The sequence below is a fragment of the Salmo salar genome, chromosome 01, assembly GCF_965601325.2.
Source record: "Salmo salar chromosome 01, fSalSal1, whole genome shotgun sequence".
Classification (NCBI taxonomy): domain Eukaryota; kingdom Metazoa; phylum Chordata; class Actinopteri; order Salmoniformes; family Salmonidae; genus Salmo; species Salmo salar.
This window is the reverse complement of record NC_138291.1, coordinates 6,734,129-6,757,982: the sequence shown is the minus strand read 5'-3', so window position 1 is coordinate 6,757,982 and position 23,854 is coordinate 6,734,129. Positions and strand designations below refer to the sequence as shown.

Sequence of the window (23,854 nt, the reverse complement as noted above, 5' to 3'; positions counted from 1 at the left end):
TTGTTATTTATTTACGCTTTTCATATTCATTTGAAATTCCTTTTTTAATTTTTTTCAAAACAAGCAAATCTCTGTGAAATGTCAACGGATCATTGAGCTTATACCCAGCTTGTTCTTTTCAAAGCATTTTACATTTAATTCAGTTTGTGTCATGCTAATTTAGCTTTTTGCTAAAAAAAATGTTGGGTGATAAAACCATCAGTAGAGTGTAATCTAGAAACTCATTTAACTTCTATTTTTTATTTGGTAAATGGTAATTTAACCTCAAAAGGTATTTTTATGTGCACAACTTCATCAAGCACAGCCTTTTATCGGCAACAAGTCGATTTGATGGGAAAACATCTCTGATGGGAAAACATCTCTGATGGGAAAACATCTCTGATGGGAAAACATCTCTGATGGGAAAACATCTCTGATGGGAAAACATCTCTGATGGGAAAACATCTCTGATGGGAAAACATCTCTGATGGGAAAACATCTCTGATGGAAAACATCTCTGATGGGAAAACATCTCTGATGGGAAAACATCTCTGATGGGAAAACATCTCTGATGGGAAAACATCTCTGATGGAAAACATCTCTGATGGGAAAACATCTCTGATGGGAAAACATCTCTGATGGGAAAAGGATACAGGCTCTATGTTTAGTTGGATACAGCCTCTATGTTTAGTTGGATACAGGCTCTGTGTTTAGTGGGATACAGGCTCTGTGTTTAGTGGGATACAGGCTCTATGTTTAGTGGGATACAGGCTCTATGTTTAGTGGGATACAGGCTCTATGTTTAGTGGGATACAGCCTCTATGTTTAGTGGGATACAGGCTCTATGTTTAGTGGGATACAGGCTCTGTGTTTAGTTTGATACGGGCTCTATGTTTAGTGGGATACGGGCTCTATGTTTAGTGGGATACAGGCTCTGTGTTTAGTGGGATACAGCCTCTATGTTTAGTGGGATACAGCCTCTATGTTTAGTTGGATACAGGCTCTATGTTTAGTTTGATACGGGCTCTGTGTTTAGTGGGATACAGGCTCTATGTTTAGTGGGATACAGGCTCTATGTTTAGTGGGATACAGGCTCTATGTTTAGTGGGATACAGGCTCTATGTTTAGTGGGATACAGGCTCTATGTTTAGTTTGATACGGGCTCTATGTTTAGTGGGATACAGGCTCTGTGTTTAGTGGGATACAGGCTCTGTGTTTAGTTTGATACGGGCTCTACGTTTAGTTGGACACAGGCTCTATGTTTAGTGGGATACAGGCTCTATGTTTAGTTGGATACAGGCTCTATGTTAGTTGGATACAGGCTCTATGTTTAGTGGGATACAGGCTCTATGTTTAGTTTGATACAGGCCCTATGTTTAGTTTGATACAGGCTCTATGTTTAGTGGGATACAGGCTCTATGCTTAGTGGGATACAGGCTCTGTGTTTAGTGGGATACAGGCTCTATGTTTAGTGGGATACAGGCTCTATGTTTAGTTGGATACAGGCTCTATGTTAGTTGGATACAGGCTCTATGTTTAGTGGGATACAGGCTCTATGTTTAGTGGGATACAGGCTCTATGTTTAGTTGGATACAGGCTCTATGTTAGTTGGATACAGGCTCTATGTTTAGTTTGATACAGGCTCTATGTTTAGTTTGATACAGGCTCTATGTTTTGTTGGATACAGGCTCTATGTTAGTTGGATACAGGCTCTATGTTTAGTGGGATACAGGCCCTATGTTTAGTTTGATACAGGCTCTGTGTTTAGTGGGATACAGGCTCTATGTTTAGTTTGATACAGGCTCTATGTTTTGTTGGATACAGGCTCTATGTTTAGTTTGATACAGGCTCTATGTTTAGTTGGATACAGGCTCTATGTTTAGTTTGATACAGGCTCTATGTTTTGTTGGATACAGGCTCTATGTTTAGTTTGATACAGGCTCTATGTTTTGTTGGATACAGGCTCTATGTTTAGTTTGATACAGGCTCTATGTTTTGTTGGATACAGGCTCTATGTTAGTTGGATACAGGCTCTATGTTTAGTTTGATACAGGATGTGGGTTTAGTTGGATACAGGCTCTATGTTTAGTTGGATACAGGATGTGGGTTTAGTTGGATACAGGCTCTATGTTTAGTTGGATACAGCCTCTATGTTTAGTTGGATACAGGCTCTATGTTTAGTTGGATACAGGCTCTGTGTTTAGTGGGATACAGGCTCTATGTTTAGTTTGATACAGGCTCTATGTTTAGTTGGATACAGGCTCTATGTTTAGTTGGATACAGGCTCTATGTTTAGTTGGATACAGGCTCTATGTTTAGTTGGATACAGGATGTGGGTTTAGTTGGATACAGGCTCTATGTTTAGTTGGATACAGGATGTGGGTTTAGTTGGATACAGGATGTGGGTTTAGTTGGATACAGGCTCTGTGTTTAGTGGGATACAGCCTCTATGTTTAGTTGGATACAGGCTCTATGTTTAGTTGGATACAGGCTCTGTGTTTAGTGGGATACAGGCTCTATGTTTAGTTGGATACAGGCTCTATGTTTAGTTGGATACAGGCTCTATGTTAGTTGGATACAGGCTCTATGTTTAGTTGGATACAGGCTCTATGTTTAGTTTGATACAGGCTCTATGTTTAGTTGGATACAGGCTCTATGTTTAGTTGGATACAGGCTCTATGTTTAGTTGGATACACGCTCTATGTTTAGTTGGATACAGGATGTGGGTTTAGTTGGATACAGGATGTGGGTTTAGCTGGATACAGGATGTGGGTTTAGTTGGATACAGCCTCTATGTTTAGTTGGATACAAGCTCTATGTTTTGTTGGATACAGGCTCTGTGTTTAGTGGGATACAGGCTCTGTGTTTAGTGGGATACAGGCTCTGTGTTTAGTGGGATACAAGCTCTATGTTTTGTTGGATACAGGCTCTGTGTTTAGTGGGATACAGCCTCTATGTTTAGTTGGATACAGGCTCTATGTTTAGTGGGATACAGGCTCTATGTTTAGTTTGATACAGGCTCTATGTTTTGTTGGATACAGGCTCTATGTTTAGTGGGATACAGGCTCTGTGTTTAGTGGGATACAGGCTCTATGTTTAGTTGGATACAGGCTCTATGTTTAGTTGGATACAGGCTCTGTGTTTAGTGGGATACAGGCTCTATGTTTAGTTTGATACAGGCTCTATGTTTTGTTGGATACAGGCTCTATGTTTAGTTTGATACAGGCTCTATGTTTAGTTGGATACAGGCTCTATGTTTAGTTTGATACAGGCTCTATGTTTTGTTGGATACAGGCTCTATGTTTAGTTTGATACAGGCTCTATGTTTAGTGGGATACAGGCTCTGTGTTTAGTGGGATACAGGCTCTATGTTTAGTTTGATACAGGCTCTATGTTTAGTTGGATACAGGCTCTATGTTTAGTGGGATACAGGCTCTATGTTTAGTGGGATACAGGCTCTATGTTTAGTTGGATACAGGCTCTATGTTTAGTGGGATACAGGCTCTATGTTTAGTTGGATACAAGCTCTATGTTTAGTTGGATACAGGCTCTATGTTTAGTTGGATACAGCCTCTATGTTTAGTTGGATACAGGCTCTATGTTTAGTTGGATACAGGCTCTATGTTTAGTGGGATACAGGCTCTATGTTTAGTTGGATACAGGCTCTATGTTTAGTGGGATACAGGCTCTATGTTTAGTTGGATACAAGCTCTATGTTTAGTTGGATACAGGCTCTATGTTTAGTTGGATACAGCCTCTATGTTTAGCTGGATCGAGGTTCACCTCTTGGCTCTACTCCTATCCTCAGATAGCTGCTCTGGTCTGACTCTCTATAGGGTGTGTGCCTCAGGTTTTTGTGGCCAGCCAGGGAGCCAGTCAACCAGGGAGCCAGTCAGCCAGGGAGCCAGTCAGTTAGGGAACCAGTCAACCAGGGAGCCAGTCTGCCAGCGAGCCAGTCAGCCAGGGAGCCAGTCAGTTAGGGAACCAGTCAACCAGGGAGCCAGTCAGCCAGGGAGCCAGTCAGGCAGGGAACCAGTCAACCAGGGAGCCAGTCAGCCAGCGAGCCAGTCAGCCAGGGAGCCAGTCAGGCAGGGAACCAGGGCCAGTCTCCTGGTGCTTTGTTAGCCTCTTGTTTTAGAGAGAAATTAGACCCTTTCATTGGCCTTCTCATCCCAGGTGTCTGTTGTCATAACAACCAGGCTAATCAACATTCGCAAGTGAAGTGTGTCTGTTTGAGAGGGTGTTTGAAGAGGAAAATGCCCCTCTTGCTTTGTTCGGCCTGAAATAGGAATGACATTGGTTAAATCTTTTGTTATCGTGTATCCCCCATGCCTGGCCAAAATAGAATATCGCTTCAATTTTATTAATAGTAAAATTCACTCATAGCTGCCCACCGCCAAAATCTGGCAGGTAGCCTATGAGTTACTTTGTATGGTTGGGTGGATGGATTCCCCCAAAATAATCCCACATTACTCATAACTAGAGGTGTGACGGTTCACTAAACCCAGGTACGTATATTGCGGTTTTGAGGTCACGGTTCGGTTACGGTACAGCGGGGAAATGAAATGCCAACAGTTACTGGAGTTCATTTTGGATTTATTTGGTAAAAGACGCAAAACTAAAAAGCACACTATTTGTGTCCCAAGTTCAGCTTCTGTGACAGCATTCACAGTGTTCCTGGTATTGTCTGTTGTGACAGCATTCACAGTGTTCCTGGCATTGTCTGTTGTGACAGCATTCACAGTGTTCCTGGTATTGTCTGTTGTGACAGCATTCACAGTGTTCCTGGTATTGTCTGTTGTGACAGCATTCACAGTGTTCCTGGCATTGTCTGTTGTGACAGCATTCACAGTGTTCCTGGCATTGTCTGTTGTGACAGGGATTGCTATGTTGGCCTCTCAAGTAGAGGTCTTGGACCCATTTCGAAATAGATCTGGGGTTTTCACACTCGGATCTGATATTCATAAATACATTTTTAAATATAGAGACCCATTCCAATCGGACGCGAGGACAAATAGACCCGTTCCGATCCGAGTGAGGGAAGCAGCAGAAAAGTCAATTTGTAAGCTACTTTATTAATCAGAGCTGATAAAGCACGAGGGACAGGTGCTGTAGCAAGCGGAGGGCCTTGCAGTGTGTTTACTGAAACGGGGAGCATGTTTCCCACAGAATTGGGCTACTTGAAAACGATGTCGCGGGTGAAAATCTATTGGTCGCAGGTTGCAGATTTTTGGGCTATTTCTAAATTGCACCTGGGTGTCAGGTAGAGGTTGACCGATTAATGGGAATGGCCTATTAATTAGGGCCGATTTCAAGTTTTTATAACAATTGGATATCGGTATTTTTGGACGCCGATTTGGGCGATTATTATGATTTTTTTCAGTCAGTTAAAGAACACATTCTTATTTTCAATGACGGCCTAGGAACGGTGGGTTAACTGCCTTGTTCAGGGGCAGAACGACAGATTTTTACCTTGTCAGCTCGGGGATTCAATCTTGCAACCTTACGGTTAACTAGTCCAACGCTCTAACCACCTGCTTGACATTGCACTCCACGAGGAGCCTGCCTGTTACACGAATGCAGTAAGAAGCCAAGGTAAGTTGCTAGCTAGCATTAAACTTATCTTATAAAAAACAATCAATCAATCATAATCACTAGTTAACTACACATGGTTGATGATATTACTAGTTTATCTAGCCTGTCCTGCGTTGCATATAATCGCTTAGGTACACATTGCTCCAACCATAAACATCAATCAATACACAAGTATATATTTTTAAACCTGCATATTTAGTTAATATTGCATGCTAACATGAATTTCTTTTAACTAGGGAAAATGTGTCACTTCTCTTGCGAGTCAGGGTATATGCAGCAGTTTGGGCCGCCTGGCTCGTTGCGAACTGTGAAGACTATTTCTTCCTAACAAAGACAGCCGACTTTGCCAAACGGAGGATGATTTAACAGAAGCGCATTTGCGAAAAAAGCACATTCGTTGCACGACTGTACCTAACCATAAACATCAATGCCTTTCTTAAAATCAATACACAGAAGTATATATTTTTAAACCTGCATATTTAGCTAAAAGAAATCCAGGTTAGCAGGCAATATTAACCAGGTGAAATTGTGTCATTTTGCGTTCATTGCACGCAGAGTCAGGGTATATACAACAGTTTGGCTCGTTGCGAACTAATTTGCCAGAATTTTACGTAATTATGACATAACATTGAAGGTTGTGCAATGTAACAGGAATATTTAGACTTAGGGATGCCACCCGTTCGATAAAATACGTAACGGTTCTGTATTTCACTGACAGGAAAAACGTTTTGTTTTTGAGATGATAGTTTCCGGATTCGACCATATTAATGACCTAAGGCTCATATTTCTGTGTGCTATCATGTTATAATTAAGTCTATGATTTGATAGAGCAGTCTGACTGAGCGATGGTAGGCAGCAGCATGCTCGTAAGCATTCATTCAAACAGCACTTTCGTGCATTTTGCCAGCAGCCCTTCGCAATGCATTGCGCTGTTTATGACTTCAAGCCTTTCAACACCCAAGATTAGGCTGGTGTAACCGATGTGAAATGGCTAGCTAGTTAGCCGGGTGCGCGCTAATAGCGTTTCAAACGTCACTCGCTCTGAGACTTGGAGTAGTTGTTCCCCTTGCTCTGCATGGGTAACGCTGCTTCGAGGGTGGCTGTTGTCGATGTGTTCCTGGTTCTAGCCCAGGTAGTAGCGAGGAGAGGGACGGAAGCTATACTGTTACACTGGCAATACTAAAGTGCCTATAAGAACATCCAATAGTCAAAGGTATATGAAATACAAATCGTATAGAGAGAAATAGTCCTATAATTCCTATAATAACTACAACCTAAAACTTCTTACCTGGGAATATTGAAGACTCATGTTAAAAGCAACCACCAGATTTCATATGTTCTCATGTTCTGAGCAAGGAACTTAAACGTTAGCTTTTTTACATGGCACATATTGCACTTTTGCTTTCTTCTTCAACACTTTGTTTTTACATTATTTAAACCAAATTGAACATGTTTCATTATTTATTTGAGGCTAAATTGATTTTACTGATGTATTATATTAAGTTAAAATAAGCGTTCATTCAGTATTGTTGTAATTGTCATTATTACAAATAAAAAAAATGTAAAAAATCGTCCGATTAATCGGTATCGGCTTTTTGGTCATCCAATAATCGGTATCGGCATGGAAAAATCATAATCGGTCGACCTCTAGTGCCAGGTAGGTGTACTGTGACCTGCTGCTGCTGACTATCAGGGCGTGAGGCAGGCTGTTGCTGAGTGACTGAGTGAGTGATAGGGAGGGGGGAGGGCAGCAGGTGTGTGTGTGTGTGTGTGTGCGTGTGTGTGTGGACCACAGTCATTGGTGTAGAGAGTTGTATCCTGTCCTGTACGCCCCCCCCCCCCCCCCAGTCTTACCAATCATTATTAGAACCAACACAGCAAGGGAGAACAACTGAGAAATAATCATCCAACCGTTTTAGAGGGCGGGAGAGAGGATCAAACCATGTGCTTTCTCTCTGGTTAGGCTTTAAGGGCGTCCCGTACATCCCAGGGATGATAAACAAAATATGTCTGGGACAGTTTTAACAGACTCTAGAACAGTTCTAACAGACTCTAGAACAGTTCTAACAGACTCTAGAACAGTTCTAACAGACTCTGGGACAGTTCTAACAGACTCTGGGACAGTTCACACAGACTCTGGGACAGTTCTAACAGACTCTGGAACAGTTCACACAGACTCTAGAACAGTTCTAACAGGACTCTAGAACAATTCTAACAGACTCTAGAACAGTTCTAACAGACTGTGGGACAGTTCTAACAGACTCTAGAACAGTTCACACAGACTCTAGAACAGTTCTAACAGACTCTAGAACAGTTCTAACAGACTGTGGGACAGTTCTAACAGACTGTGGGATAGTTCTAACAGACTCTGGGACAGTTCACACAAACTCTACAACAGTTCTAACAGACTCTAGAACAGTTCTAACAGACTCTGGGACAGTTCGCACAGACTCTAGAACAGTTCTAACAGACTCTGGAACAGTTCACACAGACTCTGGAACAGTTCTAACAGACTCTAGAACAGTTCTAACAGACTCTGGGACAGTTCTAACAGACTCTGGAACAGTTCTAACAGACTCTAGAACAGTTCTAACAGACTCTGGGACAGTTCACACAGACTCTGGGACAGTTCTAACAGACTCTAGAACAGTTCTAACAGACTCTGGGACAGTTCTAACAGACTCTGGGACAGTTCACACAGACTCTGGGACAGTTCTAACAGACTCTGGAACAGTTTTAACAGACTCTAGAACAGTTCTAACAGACTCTGGGATAGTTCTAACAGACTCTAGAACAGTTCTAACAGACTCTGGAACAGTTCTAACAGACTCTAGAACAGTTCTAACAGACTCTGGGATAGTTCTAACAGACTCTGGGACAGTTCACACAGACTGTGGGACAGTTCTAACAGACTCTGGGACAGTTCTAACAGACTCTGGGACAGTTCTAACAGACTCTGGGACAGTTCTAACAGACTGTGGGACAGGTCTAACAGACTGTGGGACAGTTCTAACAGACTCTGGGACAGTTCTAACAGACTCTGGGACAGTTCTAACAGACTGTGGGACAGGTCTAACAGACTGTGGGACAGTTCTAACAGACTCTGGGACAGTTCTAACAGACTCTGGGACAGTTCTAACAGACTGTGGGACAGGTCTAACAGACTGTGGGACAGTTCTAACAGACTCTGGGACAGTTCACACAGACTGTGGGACAGTTATAACAGACTCTGGGACAGTTCTAACAGACTGTGGGACAGTTCTAACAGACTCTGGGACAGTTCTAACAGACTCTAGAACAGTTCTAACAGACTCTGGGACAGTTCTAACAGACTGTGGGACAGTTCTAACAGACTCTGGGACAGTTCTAACAGACTCTAGAACAGTTCTGACAGACTCTGGGACAGTTCACACAGACTGTGGGACAGTTCTAACAGACTCTGGGACAGTTCTAACAGACTCTGGGACAGTTCTAACAGACTCTGGGACAGTTCACACAGACTGTGGGACAGTTCTAACAGACTCTGGGACAGTTCTAACAGACTCTAGAACAGTTCTAACAGACTCTGGGACAGTTCTAACAGACTGTGGGACAGTTCTAACAGACTCTGGGACAGTTCTAACAGACTCTGGGACAGTTCTAACAGACTCTAGAACAGTTCTAACAGACTCTGGGACAGTTCTAACAGACTCTGGGACAGTTCACACAGACTCTAGAACAGTTCTAACAGACTCTGGGACAGTTCTAACAGACTGTGGGACAGTTCTAACAGACTCTGGGACAGTTCTAACAGACTGTGGGACAGTTCACACAGACTGTGGGACAGTTCTAACAGACTCTGGGACAGTTCACACATACTCTGGGACAGTTCTAACAGACTGTGGGACAGTTCACACAGACTCTGGGACAGTTCACACATACTCTGGGACAGTTCTAACAGACTCTAGAACAGTTCTAACAGACTCTGGGACAGTTCTAACAGACTCTGGGACAGTTCACGCAGACTGTGGGACAGTTCTAACAGACTCTGGGACAGTTCACGCAGACTGTGGGACAGTTCTAACAGACTCTGGGACAGTTCACGCAGACTGTGGGACAGTTCTAACAGACTCTGGGACAGTTCACACAGACTCTGGGACAGTTCACACAGACTCTGGGACAGTTCTAACAGACTGTGGGACAGTTCACACAGACTCTGGGACAGTTCACACATACTCTGGGACAGTTCTAACAGACTCTAGAACAGTTCTAACAGACTCTGGGACAGTTCACACAGACTCTGGGACAGTTCTAACAGACTGTGGGACAGTTCTAACAGACTCTGGGACAGTTCGCACAGACTCTAGAACAGTTCTAACAGACTGTGGAACAGTTCTAACAGACTCTGGGACAGTTCACACAGACTCTGGGACAGTTCTAACAGACTCTGGGACAGTTCGCAACAGACTCTGGGACAGTTTTAACAGACTCTAGAACAGTTCTAACAGACTCTGGGACAGTTCACACAGACTCTGGAACAGTTCTAACAGACTCTAGAACAGTTCTAACAGACTCTAGAACAGTTCACACAGACTCTGGGACAGTTCTACCAGACTCTGGGACAGTTCTAACAGACTCTGGAACAGTTCTAACAGACTCTAGAACAGTTCTAACAGACTCTAGAACAGTTCTAACAGACTCTAGAACAGTTCACACAGACTCTGGGACAGTTCTGGGACGGTGGATCCAAAAGTCATGCAACTACCGTACATCAAAATAAAAACTTTTAAAAAAATTAGGCTGAAGCAACAAATCAGAACGTTTCGCTTAAAATGTTGATAAACTATTATTTCTTCACATTATAAGTGCAGAAATGCGAACATAGCAGTAAGCTATGCACTAATGTTCCAAAATGCAATTACAGGGAACACGTGACCTAGATTAAAATATCTGTTAGAAATTTTGAAAGAGGGGAGATCTACAGATGCAACATGGTTTGCTAATATGACCTGCGTTGTGAATGCTGACTGCCTCTGCTAAGATTGCAATGGTGGGTGATGTGTGTGTAGTGTGCAACAGGCACTGGCCTTTTCTCTACGCACTTGTGACCATTTGATCTGAATGAACTGTGACTCGACTATGTCAACAGAATCAAGACTTTAGACGTTAAATGTTAATTATCCTACATTATTATTGTCAAACATTAGCCTATATTTCTGTAATTAAAGTCTCATTAAAGTTTGGCTCCATTTTCTGGAGCCTCCCTCCATGTCAGCATCAGAGTGGACATGAAGCTGTTGCCAATACGCATATAACTTAAGCTATATTTAAGTGAATTTTTGCTCGTTGACCTCCCCATAATATCTATTTCAGTAGTTGGCTACTGTTATTAGCATTTATACAATGGCTGTGTCTAATCCTGAATGCTGATTTGGTTAACACCACATTCCAGCCAGTATCTATTCCAAAAGTTACCACCGGCTAAATCTATGACATTAAAATGCCTATTTACTCTGTTCCATCTGACTGTACAATCCACAGTCTCATCAGCCCAGCCAGGCAATTTATAAACTTGATCTCCACTATAAAAAAATTATAATAGTAATGATTGATTAAATAATAGTAGAATTGTAACGGGCATCGTATAGAGGGGACAAAAACACAGCGTGCTGAGTGCTCATTATGATATTTATTAACTCAAAAATACTAAAGACAAAATAACAAAAGGCAAACGATCAGAAATACAGTTCTGTCAGGTACAAAGACTAAACAGAAAATAAGTGCCCACAAACACAGGTGGGAAAAAAACCCTACTTAAATATGATCTCCAATCAGAGGCAATGAGGACCAGCTGCCTCCAATTGGAGATCAACCCCCCCCCCCCCCCCAAAAAAACATAGATATAGAAAAAGTAGAACTTAAACATAGAAATAGAAAACATAGAAATACACAAAACACCCCGTCACGCCCTGACCTACTATACCATAGAAAATCACATCTTACTATGGTCAGGACATGACAAGAATAAAACTCATGATTGATATCCTCTCTCTCTCTCTCTTTCATGTCCATCTCCAGAAGGATGGGTGACTGGGACATAAATGTAAAAATAATTTTTAGGAAATAATATAAGCCAAAAGGCAAACTGTTGGGCCTTTTTGATTTTTATACTCCAGTTGAAAATATGATTATTTTAACATCAATGTGACTTGTATTAACACCATTTCACAATAATTTTTTCTGGAGAAAAAAAAACATGTCTTAACCATTCACTATCAAATTAATTCTATAGTTCAGATTAAATCATTTGACGTGATGAACCAATAACAAAGAGTAAAATGCAGAAAACAAGGTGAAGCAATGTTACCAGTTGTATTTAGATTGTCATTATAGAGACACCTACTGGATAAATATGCCTAGTCCTCTCTTGCTGCGGGTTATTTGTTTTGGTCTAGTTTTCAGACCTTGTTGGCAGGTTTTGAGTGGCGATTATGATAAAAATGTAGCTAAACCTGGCAACCCTGATGGGGAGCAAGGAGGGAGGGAGAGACAGGAACCAACCATACCAAGCCGACTCGCGCTAATAGACTAACTCGGCTAGACGAACCGAACGAGTTCACTCGCAAACTCCCTTAAAAGAACTCCACTTGAAAAATGAGGGAAAAAACGGCAATAGTACTGTTTGTCCATCTTGAGCCAATATAAACTACCTCAAAATCATCTGAATTAATCTTAGATAACTCAAGAAATCTGTCATTCATTTTTAAGTTTTAGCCGAGAAGATCTTAGTCACACAATTTTACATCTAACTAAGATGTTTGGTGCAGTATTTCTCAAGTGGAAAAATATGCATGACAATGATTCGTCAGTCTCTCGTTGAATGACAACAAGCACTTCAATGAAGAATCCCTATTATTGACCAATCACTGACGAAGGGGCGTAGACTTTGGCCGAAAAAACCTTTGCCGAAGACCTAAACGAAACAAAAATGTTGTCATACACTATATATACAAAAGTATGTGGACACGCCTTCAAATGAGTGGATTTGTCCATTTCAGCCACACCCGTTGCTGACAGGTGGATACAATCGAGCACACAGCCATGCAATCTCCATAGACAAACATTGGCAGTAGAATGGCCCATACTGAAGAGCTCAGTGACTTTCAGCGTGGTACAGTCATAGGATGCCACCTTTCCATCAAGTCAGTTTATCAAATTTCTGCCCTGCTAGAGCTTCCCCGGTCAACTGTAAGTGCTGTTATTGTGAAGTGGAAATGTCTAGGAGCAACAACGGCTCAGCCGCGAAGTGGTAGGCCACACAAACTCACAGAATGGGATCGCCGAATGCTGAAGCGTGTAGCGTGTAAAAATTGTCTGTCCTCTATTGCAACACTCACTACCGAGTTCCAAACTGCCTCTGGAAGCAACGTCAGCACAGGAACTGTTCATCGGGAGCTTCATGAAATGGGTTTCCATGGCCGAGCAGCCGCACACAAGCCTAAGATCACCATGCACAATGCCAAGCGTCGGCTGGAGTGGTGTAAAGCTCGCCGCCATTGGACTCTGGAGCAGTTGAAACGCGTTCTCTGGAGTGATGAATCACGCTTCACCATCTGGCAGTCGCAGCAGATGAATCTGGGTTTGGCGGATGCCAGGAGAACGCTACCTGCCCCAATGCATAGTGCCAACTGTAAAGTTTGGTGGAGGAGGAATAATGGTCTGGGGCTGTTCCAACATCTAGTTGAAAGCCTTCCCAGACAAGTGGAGGCTGTTACAGCAGCAAAGAGGGGACCAAATCCATATTAATGCCGATGATTTTGGAATGAGATGTTCGACAAGCTAATCAAAACAAATCAAATGTATTTATATAGCCCTTCTTACATCAGCTGATATCACAAAGTGCTGTACAGAAACCCAGCCTAAAACCCCAAACAGCAAGCAATGCAGGTGTAGAAGCATGGTGGCTAGGAAAAACTTCCTAGAAAGGCCAAAACCTAGGAAGAAACCTAGAGAGGAACCAGGCTATGAGGGGTGGCCAGTCCTCTTCTGGCTGTGCCGGGTGGAGATTATAACAGCACATGGCCTAGATGTTCAAATGTTCATAAATGACCAGCATTGTCAAATAATAATAATCATAGTAGTTGTCGAGGGTGCAACAAGTCAGTAACACAAGAGTAAGTGTCAGTTGGCTTTTTCATAGCCGATCTTTGAGAGTATCTCTACCGCTTTTGAAAACAGCAGGTCTGGGACAGGTAGCACGTCCGGTGAATAGGTCAGGGTTCCAGCAGGTCTGGGACAACAGGTCTGGGACAGGTAGCACGTCCGGTGAACAGGTCAGGGTTCCATAGCTGCAGGCAGAACAGTTGGAACTGGAGCAGCAGCACGGCCAGGTGAACTGGGGACAGCAAGGAGTCATCAAGCCAGGTAGTCCTGAGGCATGGTCCTAGGGCTCAGGTCCTCCGAGAGAGAGAAAGAAAGAAAGAAAAAGAGAGAATTAGAGAGAGCATATTTAAATTCACACAGGACACTGGAAAAGACAAGAGAAATACTCCAGATGTGACAGACTGACCCTAGCCCCCCGACACATAAACTACTGCAGCATAAATACTGGGGCTGAGACAGGAGGGGTCAGGAGACACTGTGGCCCCATCCGATGAAACCCCTGGACAGGGCCAAACAGGTAGGATATAATAAAGGAACCAGGCTACCCCTCAACAATACAGGACCAGGCTACCCCACAACAATAAAGGACCAGGCTACCCCTCAACAATAAAGGACCAGGCTACCCCACAACAATAAAGGACCAGGCTACCCCACAACAATAAAGGACCAGGCTACCCCTAAACAATAAAGGACCAGGCTACCCCACAACAATAAAGGACCAGGCTACCCCACAACAATAAAGGACCAGGCTACCCCTCAACAATAAAGGACCAGGCTACCCCACAACAATAAAGGACCAGGCTACCCCTCAACAATAAAGGACCAGGCTACCCCACAACAATAAAGGACCAGGCTACCCCACAACAATAAAGGACCAGGCTACCCCTCAACAACAAAGGACCAGGCTACCCCACAACAATAAAGGACCAGGCTACCCCTCAACAATAAAGGACCAGGCTACCCCTCAACAATAAAGGACCAGGCTACCCCACAACAATAAAGGCCCAGGCTACCCCTCAACAATAAAGGACCAGGCTACCCCTCAACAATAAAGGACCAGGCTACCCCACAACAATAAAGGCCCAGGCTACCCCACAACAATAAAGGACCAGGCTACCCCTCAACAATAAAGGCCCAGGCTACCCCCCACCCCCCCTCCTCCTCCTTAGACATGTCATCCAGGCACACCCCCCCTCCTCCTCCCTAGACATGTCATTCAGGCACACCCCCCTCCTCCACCCCCCTAGACATGTCATCCATGGCCACCCCCCCCCTCCTCCCCCCTAGACATGTCATTCAGGCACACCCCCCTCCTCCACCCCCCTAGACATGTCATCCAGGGCCACCCCCCTCCTCCACCTCCCTAGACATGTCATCCAGGCACACCCCCCCTCCTCCTCCTTAGACATGTCATCCAGGCACACCCCCCCTCCTCCTCCTTAGACATGTCATCCAGGGACACCCCCCTCCTCCACCCCCCTAGACATGTCATCCAGGCACACCCCCCCTCCTCCTCCTTAGACATGTCATCCAGGGACACCCCCCCTCCTCCTCCTCCCTAGACATGTCATCCAGGCACACCCCCCCTCCTCCACCTCCCTAGACATGTCATCCAGGGCCACCCCCCTCCTCCTCCCTAGACATGTCATCCAGGGACACCCCCCCTCCTCCTCCTCCCTAGACATGTCATCCAGGGACACCCCCCCTCCTCCTCCTCCCTAGACATGTCATCCAGGCACACCCCCCCCTCCTCCATTAGCATTCACAGGATTCAATGCAATTCAATGTTAGGAATTTCATGACCAATATTTTATTATCTGAGTAATGTTTTGTCTTTCTTACTTGTTGAACACCTTGCATGTTATTGTGGGAGAACATTCAGAAAGACTGTTGTGTCTCATTGCAAAATGTTGTATTTTGTGCTGCAGGTTGGTTTTGACCAGTTCAAGAATGCCCTGATTCTGGTGTTATCAACGAGCATAGCAGCAACACCTGAACCCAGTAAGGAGGCAGCACCTGCTTCTCTATCACCAGGTAAAGAAGGAGTGGAATTGTGAAAGATGTCACTGTTCAACAGTATAGCTTCCTTGATCTCACGTTCTCTGTCTCCCAAGCCTGTGACCTCTCTCTCTCTTGATAATGCCTTAGCTTTTAGTAGAAAACTGCACCGCTCTGTCAACAGAGCTCAATGCTTATTATTGGATGTACAGTGGGAAGAAAAAAGTTATGTGAACCCTTTAGAATTACCTGGATTTCTGCATAAATCGGTCATAAAATGTTATCTGATCTTCATCTAGGTCACAACAGTAGATAAACAGTCTGCTTAAACTAATAACACACAAACAATTATCATTTTTCATCTCTTTATTGATCACACCGTGTAAACATTTACGGTGTAGTGTAGAAAAAGTATGTGAACCCTTGGATTTAATAACTGGTTGACCCTCCTTTGGCATCAATAACCTCAACCAAACGTTTTCTGTAGTTGCGGATCAGACCTGTACAACGGTCAGGAGGAATTTTGGACCATTCATCTTTACAAAACTGTTTCAGTTCAGCAATATTCTTAGGATGTCTGGTGTGAACTTCTTTCTTGAGGTTATGCCACAGCATTTTAAATCGGGTTGAGGTCAGGACTCTGACTGGGCCACTCCAGAAGGTGTATTTTCTTCTGTTGAAGCCATTCTGTTGTTACATCTGTTTAATGGGTCGTTGTCCTGTTGCATCACCCAACTTCTGTTGAGCTTCAATTGGTGCACAGATGGCCTTACATTCTCCTGCAAAATGTCTTGATAAACTTGGGAATTCATTTTTCTGTCGATGACGGCAAGCTGTCCAGGCCCTGAGGCAGCAAAGCAGCCCCAAACCATGATGCTCCCTCCACCATACTTTACAGTCGGGATGAGGTTTTGATGTTGGTGTGCTGTGCCTTTTTTTCTCCACACATAGTGTGGTGTGTTCCTTCCAAACAACTAAACTGTAGTTTCATGTCCACAGAATATTTTGCCAGCGCTACTGGAACATCCAGGTGCACTTTTGTGAACTTCAGACGTGCAGCAATGTTTTTTCTGGACAGCAGTGGCTTCTTCCGTGGCGTTCTCCCATGAACACCATTCTTGTTAAGTGTTTTATGTATCGTAGACTTGTCAACAGAGATGGTAGCATCTTCCAGAGATTTCTGTAAGTCTTTAACTGACACTCTAGGATTCTTAACCTCATTGAGCGTTCTGTGCTGTGCTCTTGCAGTCATCTTTGCAGGACGGCCACTCCTAGGGAGAGTAGCAACAGTGCTGAACTTTCTCCATTTATAGACGATTTGTCTTACCGTGGACTGATCAAGACTTTTAGAGATACTTTTGTAACCCTTTCCAGCTTTTTGCAAGTCAACAATTCTTAATCTTAGGTCTTCTGAGATCTCTTTTGTTCGAGGCGTGGTTCACATCAGGCAATGCTTCTTGTGAATAACAAACTCAAATTGTATGAGTGTTCGAACTGTCATTGTTGCACATATAGTGCAGAACAAGGAATATGGTACGGAACATGGAATATGGTACAGAACATGGAATATGGTACAGAACATGGAATATGGTACGTAACATGGAATATGGTACGGAACATGGAATATGGTACAGAACATGGAATATGGTACGGAACATGTTATATGGTACGGGACATGGAATGTGGTACAGAACATGGAATATGGTACGGAACATGGAATATGGTACAGAACATGGAATATGGTACGGAACATGGAATATGGTATGGAACATGGAATATGGTACAGAACATGGAATATGGTACGGAACATGGAATATGGTACGGAACATGGAATATGGTACGGAACATGGAATATGGAATATGGTACGGAACATGGAATATGGTACAGAACATGGAATATGGTACGGAACATGGAATATGGTACGGAACATGGAATATGGAATATGGTACGGAACATGGAATATGGTACAGAACATGGAATATGGTACAGAACATGGAATATGGTATAGAACATGGAATATGGTACGGAACATGGAATATGGTATGGAACATGGAATATGGTACAGAACATGGAATATGGTACGGAACATGGAATATGGTACGGAACATGGAATATGGTACGGAACATGGAATATGGAATATGGTACGGAACATGGAATATGGTACAGAACATGGAATATGGTACGGAACATGGAATATGGTACGGAACATGGAATATGGTACAGAACATGGAATATGGTACGGAACATGGAATATGGTACGGGACATGGAATGTGGTACAGAACATGGAATATGGTACGGAACATGGAATATGGTACAGAACATGGAATATGGTACGGAACATGGAATATGGTATGGAACATGGAATATGGTACAGAACATGGAATATGGTACGGAACATGGAATATGGTACGGAACATGGAATATGGTACGGAACATGGAATATGGAATATGGTACGGAACATGGAATATGGTACAGAACATGGAATATGGTACGGAACATGGAATATGGTACGGAACATGGAATATGGAATATGGTACGGAACATGGAATATGGTACGGAACATGGAATATGGTACAGAACATGGAATATGGTACGGAACATGGAATATGGTACGGAACATGGAATATGGTACGGAACATGGAATATGGTATGGAACATGGAATATGGTACAGAACATGGAATATGGTACATGGAATATGGTACGGTACATGGAATATGGTACGGAACATGGAATATGGTACATGGAATATGGTACGGAACATGGAATATGGTACGGAACATGGAATATGGTACATGGAATATGGTACGGAACATGGAATATGGTACGGAACATGGAATATGGTACATGGAATATGGTACGGAACATGGAATATGGTACGAAACATGGAATATGGTACGGCACATGGAATATGGTACGGAACATGGAATATGGTATGGAACATGGAATCAATGTATTATCTTTGACGTGTATTTAGATTCCTATGACCATACAGTTTGGTCATCTGTTCTGTCTCTCTTGAATAAGCGCTGTATAAAATGAAGAGTCCTTAAGTGCCCTGTTTGGGTTGTGATGTAACACAAGCTGTACTCCTGTGTTCAAACGGTGCTGGCTGTTCTGTGTTTACAGTCTGGCTCTCACCGGATCAGATGTATTAAGCCACCTGAGTGTCAGTGAGGGCAGAGAAATTCAACTACAGCCCTGCCAAGCAGTGTGACAGAGAGAAGAGGGGGGAGGGGGGAGGGAGAGGCCAGGCAGTGTGACAGAGAGAAGAGGGGGGAGGGGGGAGGGCGAGGACAGGCAGTGTGACAGGAAGGGGGAGGGCGAGGCCAGGCAGTGTGACAGGAAGGGAGGAAGGGGGGGAGAGGCCAGGCAGTGTGACAGGAAGGGAGGAAGGGGGAGGGGGAGGCCAGGCAGTGTGACAGGGAGGGAGGGAGGGGGAGGCCAGGCAGTGTGACAGGGAGGGAGGAAGGTGGAGGGAGAGGCCAGACAATGTGACAGGGGGGGAGGAAGGGGGAGGGAGAGGCCAGGCAGTGTGACGGGGGGAGGAAGCGGGAGGGAGAGGCCAGGCAGTGTGACAGGAAGGGAGGAAGGGGGAGGGAGAGGCCAGACAGTGTGACAGGGGGAGGAAAGGGGAGGAGAGGGACTCCATGGGGGAGGAGGGTGACTCCAGGGAGGAAGAGAGGGGAGGAGGGTGACTCCAGGGAGGAAGAGGAGGGGAGGGGGGAGACTCCAGGGGGGAAGAGAGGGGAGGAGGGTGACTCCAGGGGGGAAGAGAGGGGAGGAGGGTGACTCCAGGGAGGAAGAGAGGGGAGGAGGGTGACTCCAGGGGGGAAGAGAGGGGAGGAGGGTGACTCCTGGGAGGAAGAGAGGGGAGGGGGGAGACTCCAGGGGGGAAGAGAGGGGAGGAGGGTGACTCCAGGGGGGAAGAGAGGGGAGGAGGGAGACTCCAAGGGGAAGAGAGGGGAGGGGGGAGACTCCAGGGGGGAAGAGAGGGGAGGAGGGTGACTCCAGGGGGGAAGAGAGGGGAGGAGGGTGACTCCAGGGAGGAAGAGGAGGGGAGGGGGGAGACTCCAGGGGGGAAGAGAGGGGAGGAGGGTGACTCCAGGGGGGAAGAGAGGGGAGGAGGGTGACTCCTGGGAGGAAGAGAGGGGAGGGGGGAGACTCCGGGGGGAAGAGAGGGGAGGAGGGTGACTCCAGGGGGGAAGAGAGGGGAGGAGGGAGACTCCAAGGGGAAGAGAGGGGAGGAGGGAGACTCCAGGGGGGAAGAGAGGGGAGGAGGGAGACTCCAAGGGGAAGAGAGGGGAGGAGGGAGACTCCTGGGGGGAAGAGAGGGGAGGAGGGAGACTCCAAGGGGAAGAGAGGGGAGGAGGGTGACTCCAGCGGGAGGAAGAGACTGGTGAGGCTGTGAATGAACTTGGGCTTTGGAGTAACGTTGCACTTATCTTGGCGTTACCTTGCCAAAAGAGAGGGTAGAGAGAGAGAGAGGATGCAGGTAAGACTTATTTAAGAAGGATTACTAAATCGGTGCTGTAGAGTTAGAGAGCGGTCAATCAGTGTTAACTTTTAGGACCAGGTAATCACTCTACCTTAAATATGACTTCAAATCCCTGTCAGTTGAGCTAATGTGTTCTGAGTCAGTCTGTGTCTGAATGGAAGTGAAAACACTGAAAGCCCGGTGTCCCGATAAAGGTTCTGTTTTGTTCCTCTTGACAGGACAAAATGTAGGTTATTAAATGATGAACCTTTGGATAAGCAGTGACAGGAGAAAATAGCTTGGTTTAGATGTGATTTAATGACATTTTTATGGACCATTCTCATTACCTTCTCCTTCTCCACAGACTCAACAGTCCAAGCTAAGTTTGTGCGGGGTAGTAAACGCTACGGCCGACACTCTACACCAGAGTTCATAGACACCATCACAGACTTCTCAGAGGTGGTCAGCTCAAACGCTACAGGACAGCACCCAGAAGGTCATGAAGACTCTACTGGGCCCAGGAAACGTGAGGTAAACACCTACCTACTGTGGAGGGATTGGAGGGAGGGAGGGAGGGATGGGATGGAGGGAGGGAGGGAGGGGATGGAGGGAGGGAGGGAGGGATGGAGGGATGGGATGGGAGGGATGGAGGGATGGGATGGGAGGGAGGGAGGGAGGGAGGGATGGGGAGGGAGGGAGGGAGGGAGGGAGGGGATGGGGAGGGAGGGAGGGAGGGAGAGAGAGAGGGAGGGAGGGAGGGAGGGAGGGAGGGAGGGAGGGAGGGAGGGAGGGAGGGAGGGAGGGAGGGAGGGAGGGAGGGAGGGAGGTTACTAATATTCATCACCTCAGTTTCAACTCTTGCTGTTACTCTTCACACACGGGGTCACCACGTTCTACCAGAACCATCGTTATTGGACTTGGGTTGTCCTTTTACTGCCAACACACAAGGATAAAGACATGGAACCTATTAACTAAATCCAGTCGATGCAACATTGTTCTGCATGTTCCATGATCTCCTCTCTGCTTTCTACGTGTCAAGCACTTTGACCGTGGATTATAGATACGTCAGACAACCTCAGGAGCTGTACCAGGAACTGTCTGTACCACAAGGCTGCTTTGTGGAGACGGGCCTAGACCTCAGGGCTACCTGCTGTCCTTGTCTTTCTCTGTCCTTATCTATCTCGGTCCATGTCTCTCTAGGTCCTCGTCTCTCTCTGTCCTCGTCTCTCTCTGTGTCCACGTCTCTCTCTGTGTCCTCGTCTCTCTCTCTCTCTCTCTCTGTCCTCATCTCTCTCTCTCTCTCTCTGTCCTCATCTCTTTCTCTGTCCTCGTCTCTCTCTGTGTCCTCGTCTCTCTCTGTGTCCTCGTCTCTCTCTGTGTCCTCGTCTCTCTCTGTGTCCTCGTCTCTCTCTCTCTCTGTCCTCATCTCTCTCTCTCTCTCTGTCCTCATCTCTTTCTCTGTCCTCGTCTCTCTCTGTGTCCTCATCTCTCTCTCTCTCTGTCCTCGTCTCTCTCTCTCTGTCCTCGTCTCTCTCTCTCTCTGTCCTCGTCTCTCTCTCTGTGTCCTCGTCTCTCTCTCTCTGTCCTCGTCTCTCTCTCTCTCTGTCCTCGTCTCTCTCTCTCTGTCCTCGTCTCTCTCTCTCTGTCCTCGTCTCTCTCTCTCTGTCCTCGTCTCTCTCTCTCTGTCCTCGTCTCTCTCTCTCTCTGTCCTCGTCTCTCTCTCTGTGTCCTCGTCTCTCTCTCTGTCCTCGTCTCTCTCTCTGGCCTCGTCTCTCTCTCTCTCTGTCCTCGTCTCTCTCTCTGTCCTCGTCTCTCTCTGTGTCCTCATCTCTCTCTGTGTCCTCGTCTCTCTCTGTGTCCTCGTCTCTCTCTCTCTGTGTCCTCGTCTCTCTCTCTCTGTCCTCGTCTCTCTCTCTCTCTGTCCTCGTCTCTCTCTCTGTGTACTCGTCTCTCTCTCTGTCCTCGTCTCTCTCTCTCTGTCCTCGTCTCTCTCTCTGTGTACTCGTCTCTCTCTCTGTCCTCGTCTCTCTCTCTCTGTCCTCGTCTCTCTCTCTGTCCTCGTCTCTCTCTCTCTCTGTCCTCGTCTCTCTCTCTCTGTGTCCTCGCATGCTGTGTATTTGTCAGCAGCCTGGAGTAAGGCTGAAGGTTGAAGGCTGATAGGAGCGTGTTGGTGTTATTCTTAGATAATCAGCTTAGTGCTATGCAAGCCAGATCTTTAAATGAAATGTAGGCGTGCACGCTCACGCACACGCACACTCCTCTAACACAAAGCCTTCACACACACACACACACACACACACACACACACACACACACACACACACACACACACACACACACACACACACACACACACACTCCTCTAACACAAAGCCTTCACACACACACACACACACACACACACACACACACACACACACACACACACACACACACACACTCCTCTAACACAAACACACACACACACACACTCCTCTAACACAAAGCCTACACACACACACACACACACACACTCCTCTAACACAAAGCCTACACACACACACACACACACACACACACACACACACACACACACACACACACACACACACACACACACACACACACACACACACACACACACACACGCACACACACACTCCTTTAACACAAAGCCTTAACACACACACATTCTCAACTATGTCTATCTATTAATTGTCTATATATTAGTAACAGCGATGCTAAAGTATACCAGAGAACATAGATGATCAACCTAGGCCCAATTCTACACTATGGTGTGGTATTGGTAAACCATTACTGTACTTCAACAGAAATAGAACCTCTTGTGTTGTCATTGCTGATATTGTAGGTTAACACCTGTCTACAGTAACTGGACATTTGTTGGCCTTTGTTGTTATACAGATTGATTCAGCGATGCAGCCAGCGACTGGAACAAGTTGCAAAACAAACACTCAAACTGGACAGTTTTATCTCAATCTCTTCTTTCAAAGACTCCATCATGGACACTCATACTGACAGTTGTGGCTGCTTTGCGTGATGTATTGTTGTCTCTACCTTCTTGCCCTTTGTGCTGTTGTCTGTGCCCAATAATGTTTGTACCCTGTTTTGTTCCGCTACCATGTTGTGTTGCTGCCATGTTGTTGTCATGTTGTGTTGCTACCATGCTGTGTTGTCATGTGTTGCTGCCATGCTATGCTGTTGTGTTAGGTCTCTCTTTATGTAGTGTTAGGTCTCTCTTTATGTAGTGTTGTGTTAGGTCTCTCTTTATGTAGTGTTGTGTTAGGTCTCTCTTTATGTAGTGTTGTGGAGTCTCTCTTTATGTAGTGTTGTGTTAGGTCTCTCTTTATGTAGTGTTGTGTTAGGTCTCTCTTTATGTAGTGTTGTGTTAGGTCTCTCTTTATGTAGTGTTGTGTTAGGTCTCTCTTTATGTAGTGTTGTGGTGTCTCTCTTTATGTAGTGTTGTGTTAGGTCTCTCTTTATGTAGTGTTGTGTTAGGTCTCTCTTTATGTAGTGTTGTGTTAGGTCTCTCTTTATTTAGTGTTGTGGAGTCTCTCTTTATGTAGTGTTGTGTTAGGTCTCTCTTTATGTAGTGTTGTGTTAGGTCTCTCTTTATGTAGTGTTGTGGTGTCTCTCTTTATGTAGTGTTGTGTTAGGTCTCTCT

At 45.2% G+C, this 23,854-nt stretch overlaps 1 protein-coding gene across 3 annotated transcripts in view; it reads left to right on the top strand.

The window, feature by feature from the left end:
- Nucleotides 1-23,854, top strand: part of nin (ninein (GSK3B interacting protein)) — a 102,384-nt gene that overhangs the window by 18,148 nt on the left and 60,382 nt on the right. For all 3 annotated transcript variants that reach the window (XM_045709715.2, XM_082960725.1, XM_082960701.1), the window contains exons 3-4: nt 15,645-15,750; nt 20,558-20,724. In XM_045709715.2, coding sequence (XP_045565671.2) covers nt 15,645-15,750; nt 20,558-20,724 — 273 coding nt within the window. The remainder of the gene's footprint in view (nt 1-15,644; nt 15,751-20,557; nt 20,725-23,854) is intronic.